At 50.0% G+C, this 10,856-nt stretch overlaps 2 protein-coding genes across 2 annotated transcripts; one reads left to right on the top strand and one right to left on the bottom strand.

Annotated features, from left to right (window-relative positions):
- Nucleotides 1-1,070: 1,070 nt before the first annotated feature.
- On the top strand, nucleotides 1,071-2,635 carry FMAN_05620 (uncharacterized protein; the record flags this gene model as incomplete). Its single annotated transcript, XM_041827700.1, has 3 exons — nucleotides 1,071-1,125; nucleotides 1,187-1,642; nucleotides 1,695-2,635. The coding sequence occupies 3 exons, from the start codon at nucleotides 1,071-1,073 to the stop codon at nucleotides 2,633-2,635; spliced, it is 1,452 nt and encodes a 483-aa protein (XP_041678637.1).
- A 1,142-nt stretch (nucleotides 2,636-3,777) lies between these two features.
- Nucleotides 3,778-9,839, bottom strand: FMAN_05621 (uncharacterized protein; the record flags this gene model as incomplete). The annotated part of the gene is made up of 2 exons (XM_041827699.1): nucleotides 3,778-3,996; nucleotides 4,065-9,839. 2 exons carry the CDS (start codon nucleotides 9,837-9,839, stop codon nucleotides 3,778-3,780), a joined length of 5,994 nt encoding a protein of 1,997 aa, XP_041678636.1.
- Between the last annotated feature and the right edge of the window lie 1,017 nt (nucleotides 9,840-10,856).

The following is a 10,856-nucleotide window of genomic DNA, read 5'->3' as shown; positions in this document are numbered from 1 at the left end:
GGAGCTACCCCTTGTGCCTTTGCTTCATTCGTAATATTAGCAAGGATTCGGAAAGATTTGGTTGAGACTAGTTCATCTTCCAAGAACTCTTATGGGCTGTTTCTGTCTCCGTGTGATGACCAGCTTCAATATGGCATCCATTGTCATTGGTCAATCATTGTGTGCTTGGAGGCTTGACCGTTGACGACTGAGAAGCTGTTTTGCTGTTTCGGTCGACAGATGGCGGGGCGGCTCCGGCCCCAAACGAGGGTGCCGGTACCTGCCTCGAAAGTACAGCACCACCCTTGGATTCTCCTCACCAAGGGGATGAAAGAAAGCACAGGACCTTGATCCTAAATGATAAAAATACTTAGATAATTTGGTATAAATCTAGCCTAAGCTTATAATACTTTTTGCTGAGTTAATTTGGACAATCCGTGTCAAGGCCCGATGTTTTCTTGCTCCCCGAGGACCACCTCTCCGCTCAGATGGAATGGAGGTTCATGGTGCACGATACGTAGTCCCTAGGTAGGCGGACACATCTTCCTCCAGCTGGGCTGAGGTGGTGGTGGGGGTTATCCCGGCAATTCTGGCGGGGCGTCGTTTTTTTTTTTTCGGAAACATGGTTGCATGGCATGGCATGGGCTTGCACTTGCCCTCGCTCTGATGGATGCTTCAGGTCAGGATGTCTCGTGAGCTTGAGCCAACGGCTACGGGATTAGACAAGCCTCACTAAAAAAAGACGTTGCAATCCACGCTTCACCTTCCTTTGGCTTTTCTTCATTTGTTTTTTTATGACGCTGAGCTCCTGCTCTTTCTCCCAAGCTTCCATCCTCTTCTCTCTTAGTATTCATAATTGGTGACTCCTGCCTATGCTTTGGCTGACCAATTGCAAAACTATCTATCCCTACTCCGCCATATTCTATCCCGTCTTTACCCAACCTGTCTCACAACTTGAAAACCTCCATTCAACTTATACAACTATTGTGAAAACGCTCAGGACCCCGGAATATCAAATTCATCCTTCGACTTATTAGAGACACGCTCAATCACTCAAAGACTACCCCTCTATATCGCGTCCCTACAGCATCATGACCAAGCCACGCTTGATCATTCTAGTTCGCCACGGCCAGTCCGAAGGCAATAGTACGTTAATGCTCTGGCTTTTTCGTCCCTCATTATTCAATACGTGCTGACAATTATCAAGAGAACCGAGAAATTCACCAGACCGTTCCCGATCACCGAGTCAAACTTACGCCAGAAGGCTGGAACCAAGCCCACGACGCCGGACGTCGTCTCCGAAGCCTCCTCCGTCCCGACGATACCTTACAGTTCTTTACCTCTCCATACCGCCGCACACGTGAAACAACAGAAGGAATTCTCGAGAGTCTGACCTCGGACGAAGGCTCCCCGTCGCCTTTCCGCCGAGCTAACATCAAGGTGTACGAAGAGCCTCGGCTACGTGAGCAGGATTTTGGTAACTTCCAACCATGCAGCGCTGAAATGGAACGTATGTGGCAAGAGAGGGCCGATTATGGCCACTTCTTCTACCGTATACCCAATGGAGAGAGTGCTGCTGATGCTTACGATCGTGTGAGCGGATTCAATGAGAGTCTATGGCGACAATTTGGCGAAGATGACTTCCCCAGTGTCTGTGTACTGGGTATGTATTTCACCAAGCAGCTTTGCGATCTTACTAACAGTACGTTTCTTAGTGACCCACGGGCTCATGTCCCGTGTCTTTCTCATGAAATGGTATCATTTCACTGTCGAGTACTTTGAAGATCTCCGAAACATCAACCACTGCGAGTTCCTCATCATGCGCAAGCAAGAAAACAATAAGTACCTTCTAGAGAACAAGTTACGAACTTGGTCCGATCTGCGGCGAGAACGCAAAGACAAAGAGGACAAGGACAGGGACAGCTCGAAACTCCCACGCACCAAAACATTTGTTGTTACACGCCGATGGGGTGGATGTCCCAATGGCTGTGACCATAGTCGACACTATGCTAAGCGTGAGGATTTGGAGATCATGCGCAAAAAGGATCATGAGAACGGCGGGCCAGAGCCTTATGGCAAAATCACAAACCCAGACGAGATCATTACCATCGTCAGTCGGAAGCAGAAGGCTCAATTAGACTGCATTGGTACCAATATTGAGGGCACCACCCTCGGAGCTCATGATGATGGGCCAGAGATCGACATCTCATCAAACCATGAAGGCAAATCCGTTTCTGACCTCAATGATACCCCCTCAATCATCTCTGCCAGCGAGTATATCCAGTCGCCATACTTGCATATTGGCCGCGATGGGGGCGGCAGCTATTCTGGCCACACATCTGCCGCCGAGACTGACAACGACTCCTCAGAGGATGAGAACATAAGCTTACACCGTATTGCCTCCTTGAACGCACAACTCAACAGGACCGTTGGCGAAAGAAGCGAGAAGCCTTCATACAATCAGAAACCCCTCCTCAAAGCCGGACCCGAACATCTAGCATACACGAGCGATAAGGATAGCCCGGATGAATATGCAAGGACTAACCGTCTTGGTGATGCATCTACCGATGCCTCTTGTGACGGTGACGCTGAACTTGTTGAGGATTTGGATCGCGCTGAGAAGGAGGATCGAAGTATCCGGGGCAGTGTGTACTGATCGTATTCTTACTTGGATGGGTGCATTCTCACTCTCTTATGACTTGAATTGCATGGGAACCGCGGATACCAGCCCGCCAAGGCGAGGCAAATTGTTTTGATGATTTTCATATCTTTATGCTAATGACGAACGATTTTGGAACGGATTACGGAAAAGCAACGGATAGAATGACCAACTGTGCTGGCATGGTTTTGAGATTGAGCTATTTGGGGCCTATGATAACGTTTGGGCTAGCATAACATCACAAAATAACATGTCTATTCCTCCATTCTCAGACGTTCTAAATACGCAGAATTGTTCTTGGAATGGTTATAATTTAGATTGATTTCTTTATTTTTGCCGCGTCATGAATATTGTATAACACCGTGTTGGAAATGCCCCGCCGCCACCTCTTTTCCTGCGGCGTCCGTCTATCTAAGTATAAATGAATATCGAACAAAGTTGAAGAGATTCAACCTATCCTGCTCGTCCATTTTTCATGCATAACCCATATTCTTCGCCAAAAACATTACCAAAAAAAGAACAAAAAAGTATATCCTCATTGAACCCGCCGCTCATGGCTAACGTGCGTTTTACCCATATGGCAAAATGAATCATTCAATCAGGCCATGGTAGCAAGACATGAACAATGCAAACAAAACTCCTTGACGCCATATCCAGTCTTCGAGCCCTCCCAGGACCCCCTCGGGTCTTTCAACCCAGGTGAGTGAAAAGTGAAACGAAACAGACAACAGGCGCGTGAAAGATCGCCAGCACCCATTATAAACCCTGCGGTAACGTCCAGCAACATGCAGAAGACAATTTGCCTGACCGAGGCAGGAAAATCGTCGTTGGTATAAAAAGTCGTATAACCCAGAAATAAACTATGCCAATAGAAATAAGGTCAGTTGGCAGGTGCCTCAACCTATGTCAGCTCTATTGAGCTGCGACAAGGCTTAGCTTTGGCAGCAGAAGACCAAGGTGGCCCTACATAGATCTGTCTGGTCTAAAATAGAAGCTGCCGTAGTATAATTATGAACGGAAGAGGTAAGTCGTGAACAGTCGTAGAATGTAAAAGGTCCAAGAAGAAGTGGCAGAGCGGTGACTATGCGCCAGCATTGCTTGAGAGGAGGAGAGTGGCAAGAGTGGCAAGAGTGGTGTGATCAGAAGAACTTGGACATAGCTCTGCTGAGGTCGATGAAGTCGACTGGTTTCGTGACGTAGTCACTGAATCCCGCTGCGACACATTTATCCTGAACGTCTGACATGACATTGGCTGACAAGGCGATGATAGGCATCTGAGGGAAATTGTTGGCAATTTCCCACTGTCGAATCTCACGACACGCCTGGTAGCCGTCTTTTCGTGGCATATGTAGATCACACTAAGAAGGATGTGTCAGTTATTAAAATTCTCATTGGAGACTGGAGAGTATGGTATAGAGCAACATACCAAAATCAACGAGTAGTGCTTATGTGGCTTTGACAAAACCATGTTGGTGCACTCTGCGCCATCAACGGCAATCTCGACGTCAACCCCAATCTTCTTGAGATACTTCATGAGAACTTTCTGATTGACAGGATTGTCCTCGACTAGGAGCACCTTGTAGCCCTTGTTGCCCATGCGCCGTTCAATCTCCTGGTAGCTAGCCTTCTGATTCTCGACCATTTGCTGCGCCGTAGAGCGATTACGATCTATGCTAAGATCACGCATCTTGTTTGGATCGAATATGACAGCAAATCGAGACGGCTTCACAGGCTTGTAGATAAAAGTCACCATGTTATCTGAGAGGAGCTGCTCATATTTGGTGTTGGCCGCCAACTTGATGACAGCTTGTCGTTGCACCGAATCTGACAGCACAAGAATAGTTGTCTTATCGATTGTCTGTGATTTCGTAATGTCATCCATAAGACCAATGATAGCCTCGGCAGAGGGAAGGTTGATGACGATATGTGTGAACTTGATAGGATCCTCACCACCGATCAATGTCTGTGCCTCATTCACGCTTGCCAAGGCTGTGATCTGATGAGGTACGTCCTTTGGTAGAGTCATCTCAATATGTTGAGTGGTGGCCTCGCGGCTATGGAACTGCGGGCAGATGATGAGGATTGAGTACATGGGAGGTCGGAAGTCCTCAGGTGAGCCACTGCCAGGCAAGAGATGAGTACCAGGAGAGCTGCGCCCTGAGGGCATCTCTAACTTCATCTGAGACAAATCTTGTCCACTAGCTTTAGCCGCCTCGCTGAATCGGGCCAGACCACCGGTGACAGATGTTGCAGAGGATCGGTCGGTGACTTGCGACTTAGCTGAACGGACAGACGGGTTGGAGCTACCAACAGAAAGGCCTCCAGGTGACGTAAACTCTGATGCTGTGCCTCCAGGGCTAGCGCCTTCGGCGTTGCGTAAATGTTTTGGCGGAGGGAGAGGTTTGATAGTGCTGGGAACATTATCAACCATCTCCGGTCTAGGCGTGAAAGCACCAGTAGCAGGAGGGCTGTCAGGCAGGTTAGGGTGATCATCAGCTGTAGGAAGGCCAAACCGCGCTGTGAAGGTAAAGGTAGAGCCTTTGCCCAGCGTTGCGCGTCCCGTCATGCTACCGCCATGTAGCTCAGCAAGCTGTCGAGAAATGACAAGGCCCAGTCCACTCCCACCGTGTTGTCGGGTGCTACTTCCATCGATCTGACTGAAAGGTTTGAAAATCAACTCCGCCTCCTCCTTCGAGAATCCGCGACCTGTATCAGTAACAGAAAACTCCAGCATGATCTCATTCTCATCGACAGGGGAACCCTCCGCGACGTAAACACGGCATCGACTGAAGACTTCACCCTCTGAAGTGAATTTGATGGCATTGCCAGTGACATTGAGGAGAACTTGGCGAATTCGCACCTTATCGCCCTTGACCCATGCAGGTACATCGGCCTCCACGAGATAGTTCAACTCGAGTCGTTTCGCAATGGCCATTGTGGAAACAAGCTCGTTCACGTCTTCAATGATGGACCTGGTATGGAACCATTCGTGCTTTAGTTTCATCATGCCAGCGTCGACCTTAGATAAATCTAGAATGTCATTGATAATCATGATCAAGCTGTTGGCACTGGTCTGTATGGTGTTGGTGTAGTCGAGCTGCTCTTCATTCAGAGTGGTATCCTGTAAAAAGCTTACCATGCCCGAAATTCCGATTAAAGGAGTACGAATCTCGTGGGACATGTTACTCAGGAATCTTCCCTTGGTTTCCATGGCCTCTTTGAGCTTGGTCTCAAGAAGCTTGTGGTCGTTGATGTCTGTCGCAGATCCAAAGTAGGAGCTAGCACCACTGCCGAAATCAATAGTGTCAATCTCAACACATCGAATAAGATGCCAGCGGTATTCTCCAGTCTTGGACAGTAATCGAACCTCAGTTGTGTATGAGACTCGGCCAGCGCTATCAGTCGCCACTTTGATTATTCCCTTTCGAGCCAGTTCAGTCAAGTCTGCAGCAGGCCATTCGTACGCTGAACTGCTGCTAGAGCTGTTGTTCCGCGACAGGGCTTGCTGCACGTTACGGAGGGGCGAGTCTTGAGGTGTGTGCGACTTGGGAGGTTGAATAGTGGCAGTTGACGCCGCCTCAGACTGTGCAGATCCCTGCCGGTATATCTTGCTATGGCCGTCACGTCGTATTCCGCCAGGGGTTGAAGGTTGGGTAGAGGGAATTCGGCATTTCGCAAGATCGTCCGGATGTACAAAGTCCATGAAACCCAATCCAAGTGAGTCAGAGAAGCTTTGCCCTGTATACGAGAGCCACTGTTCGTTGGCAAAAGTGATTCCTTCGTCTTCGGTCGCTGTGAAGATGATCTGAGGGATGAGGTTGGCAAGTAATCGGTGTTTAGCCTCCGATGCCTCGATTTCCTCTTGTCGCGCCGCTTTCAGTTCCGCAATGTGCTGATCGTGTATATCCATGTACGATCCAAGAAATTGCATGATAACCCCTCTCTTATCCTTTGATGCAACTGCTCTGGCATAAAACCACCTATATGCGCCGTCGAATCGTTTGATTCGAACAGTCCTCGAAAATTGTTCGCCCGTGCGAATAGAATGGCCCCATGCTTTTAAGTAGTCGTCTCGGTCATCAGGGTGAAGACTACCCCATGGGTCTGCGGCAAGGTCGGTGGCTGTCTGGCCTCGGTACGAGAGATAACGGCTGTTGACCCAGACAATTTCTCCGGTCTGCGGAAGTGCGACGAATACATGCGCGGGTAGGGAATCTAAAATCAGTCCCTTGAGTCTGTCCGAAGGCGGTGGCATATCAACAGCTGTGGTAGTCAATGAGCCACTCCGAGAAGGTGCAGAAACGGGTGTTGGTCTGGCTGAGAGTGTAGAGCTCGGCGGAAGAGATTGGAAAGTGGAGGCAAAATCTGCACCATATGAATGAAGCATGCTGTGCCCTTGTCGAGTGCCACGTCCGGTCTTGGTAGAGTCAGCCAAATCTTCAGCTGTATTGTCATTGTTGGTAGGATCCAGAGTATCCATACTGACATCTGGAGCGTCAACTTGACTCGACTTTTTGGTCAATCCGCCAGTCGATTCGTCGGAAGAAGTACGAATTGCTTTATCGGCAGCCGAGTTTTGTTCCGGACTCTCTTGTGTAAGAAGAGAACCGCTGACTCGGATATTTCGCTTCTCAGCAGGAGAAGTGTCTTTTGAACTTGTTCTTGCCCGTGGGGTACCTATGCCGCCAAATGTTTCGTGTCGCGCGGGTACTGGTCTTTGCCTCGAACTGAAGTATCCCTCTCCTTGAGGTGTTGCAGCAGGACTCGAGGTCGGCGGTGGCCGCTTGTCGGCATGAAAGCCTCCAGATCCCTGGTCCCACCCAGGAGTGCCCAATGGAGATCCAGTAGCACTTTTAGAAACACCAGAGTAATCGCTCGGACTCGTCATACTACCAGCGAGAGACTGGTGTGGAACGACGTCATCCGCAGTTAGATAAGCCATGCTTTCCAATGGCCGCCCATCGTGTGCAACCGCCCCAAATCCAGTCGTATGCGGCCGTTTCCGTTGAAGCCCTGCCAACTCCGTCTCCAGATTACTGTAGTGCCGGCATAATGAGAAAGTTGTGGCCATATGAGGTGCCAAATGTTCCAAGGAGTGCTTGAGATTAGATGGGTAAGGGATGATTGGGCTTAGAATCGATAAAATAGCGATCGGTGCCGGCTTATCTCTCTTAAGACTGTCTGGTGTGTTACGGCCACCCTCCTCGCTAGGAGCAGGAATACTCTCGCTTTTGGTACGTGCGTGAGATCTTTGCTCCATTAAAGTGCTGTCTAGTTTAAAGGTTCGAGTGGGTTTCGAGAGAAGAACGTGAGACAAGGGGATGTGAAGAACCGTCCACGAGTTATCAACACCGATAGCTTCGGGCGGCCGCATTCCAGTGTAATCCTCTGTGCCAGTATCTGGATTGAATGAATCTTCGTCGACCATGGCATCTGTGAAAAAGGGGTTTTCTTTAGGGTCAGCGCGTACAGCTGGTGATGGAGCTGGCGACTGTGACCAAGGTGAAGGTGGCGCTTGTTCAAACTCTTCGTACTTAGGCGTTGGAGGCCTAGGCACATCGTCTTCTAAGCGGCCCTCTAATCGTGAGGCTATTGATTTCGCTCTGTCGGCAGCTGAGTGAGTTTTGCTGCGAGTCGGTACACGAGAAGAACTAGCCGAGTTGAACATTGATGATAATTTCGAGAATGAGTCCGAGCGTGGTTTGGCAAAATTCCTTGGGGTATTCGAGGAAGGGTCTGGGGCGGCAGGTTTTGGTTTCTTCGACGGCTCAGCCGGGGCTTCATCAGCGAGATACGGATATGATCTAGTAAGTGCAATGGCTCTTCCGCGTTCAAGTACTCGCATGATACCACTGTGGTCAATCAAAGGATCTGCCTCATAATCAAGAGCCTGTAATACCGGTAGAACACGTCCCTGGCTTTCCTTTTCACCCATGAGCGGCGCCTCCCAGCTTGGAATTTGCTGCTCAATGGCATCATGTTCGTCAAGTGTCGTCTTATTCAGTCTGGCATAATCGAGATAGGACTCTTTTGAGGTAGGACCTGCGGGATAATTACTTTGACTTCTGGCAAGAAACGCGGGCCGCCGAGCCTGTGCGTTAGGTGGAGTTCGTGTTCTCTCCCTCTTATCCTCATAAGTCGTGAATGAATGGCGACTGAATAAGTCTGGCCGGGGGGCAGACTTGGTATGCAGATTATCGTCAGAAATCGGTGGTGTAGCATTAGAACCAGGCCAGGATCTATCGTGGTCGCTTGTGCTCATGACGACGCTACTAGACTGTTTGGCTGCCATATAACCCAAACTTAGATCGTCTTCCTTGTGAAGATTGAAGGTTGCTTTTTGGCCCCAAGGAACATTTTCGATGTCTGTTGTGTCAGCTGGAATAGCAAGTGTTACTCGTTCAGCTTTGTACACATCTCTCATAATTTGAACAACATTCGACCACCAAGCATCTAGTCCAGGCTCGGCAGCTAGCATTAAAGAAAGATCGTAGAGGTTAGGATTGGGAAAATCGAGATTTTCAGGCTGGGGTGACATTGCGGACGGGTTGAATGTGAAGTTTGATGCTGGAGTCGAAGTACTTGAAAGGACCTTATCCTGGGCAATCATGCCCAAGGCGTCAAAAGAACCATAGCTGAAAGATCGTGGAGCACCTGTAGGTGAGAGTGTGGTAAAAGGTCTATGCAGATATGACGGGACGAAACCAGCAGGGGCCATTCGTGGAAACGGATATGACGGTGTTCCTGCGACGGGCCCTGGAGTGGGAGCACCTCGAACAGTAGCATTCGACTCAGTTGAGGTCGTTGTCAGAGCTGAAGTCTGAAGCGGTGAACTGGAAAGGCCTTCTTCGGGGATAGGAGAAACCCGATTCTTTTCATTAGGGCTTGCCATCAAGCCCCGGGCAGACATTTCGCGGCGTTCAAGGTCGCGTGCAAGCTTTTCTCGGTATTCGTTAAGTTGCTTCTGCGATGACGCTTGGGTGGGAGAGGGAGCACCACCAAAACCTACACGCTGAGGACTCAATGCATCTGTTCCAGCATGGGCAGCCAATGGCTCGGCAGTGTTACCCGAGCCCTTGATCACAGAAACAGTGCTCTCATCGGTAGGATCTACTATCATGTTGTTGTGGACGCGGGGCTCTTTAGATTGAGCATCAAGGGGCGAGGGTGGAGGGTGGCTCGGGTGGCGATCCGTCGTCATTGCGTCACGCGCGGTTGGTGTCGCAGTCGCATTTATAGTCGAGTTGGAGATCGATTCCGGCATCACACTTCCATTTCTAATAGCGCTCACGGGCAGCTTCTCGGCCAGCGAAAACGACGGCAATACGGGTGTCGGAGAGGCGAGAGTCGTCAAGTCCTGTTGACTTGGTGGTGATGAGATCGATAATATGTCGTCGCCAACCGGCGAGGTGGCTCCTTGCATGCCTCACAGGAAAATAAGTCGTCCAAAGACGCACAGCTGAATCCTTCTCGCCGGCAGGAAGAGTAGTGTTGAGGACAATTCGCGATTTAAAGGATATGTCAAACTAAGGTAGTAGTGGAGGAGGGGGTATAGAGGTCGACGCTTTGTTCCCTCTAACCCCGAGCCAACAGTGGCAGCACAGTAGCAGCAGCGATGGTCTCTAAGAAACTTAGCACCGGTTGATCAACGACCGAGGTGTTTATTGACTCGTAGGGAGGTCAGGATAGGATGGCCCAGGATCCGAGTGTGAGGGCCGTAAGAGGATGTTCCAACAACGGGGCAACGAGCGGCCGGAACGCAACGCAGGAGGTTTGAGAGCGGAAAATTGGGGGTTCGACCACACACCAGTCCTGCGCAGTGAATTGTGGTGTCTCTCAGACTGTCTTGGTGCGGAGATTCAAAAGGTAGCGGTGGTAGCGGTGGTAGAGAGGTGGACTGAACTGGCCTGGCCTGGTTAGTGAGAGACTGGAGACTCCTCAAACGGGCACTTTGAAGAACCGATTTCAAGGTGGGCAAAGCTGGTTTCTGGCTTGCATTTGACCCAGGTACATCAAAGTAGCGTACCGCGGCACCGTGGCACCAATGAGCATATAATGGTCGGACATACTACTTGTCTGGTACTTGACTAGTCCACGATGCTGGCGCGCAGAACGGGGGTAAGTAGTGCCAACCCTGCACGCGATGACGTAGAGAAAGCGACCCTCAGGGAAAAGAAGCAAATCTGTAGGTAGCCCCTACCTGGTCGCCTACGTAGCC

The sequence above is a fragment of the Fusarium mangiferae genome (genome assembly GCF_900044065.1).
Source record: "Fusarium mangiferae strain MRC7560 genome assembly, contig: FMAN_scaffold002, whole genome shotgun sequence".
In the NCBI taxonomy this organism is placed as follows: Eukaryota; Fungi; Ascomycota; class Sordariomycetes; order Hypocreales; family Nectriaceae; genus Fusarium; species Fusarium mangiferae.
The sequence above is the reverse complement of the archived record's forward strand: the minus strand, read 5'-3'. Positions and strand labels throughout refer to the sequence as shown.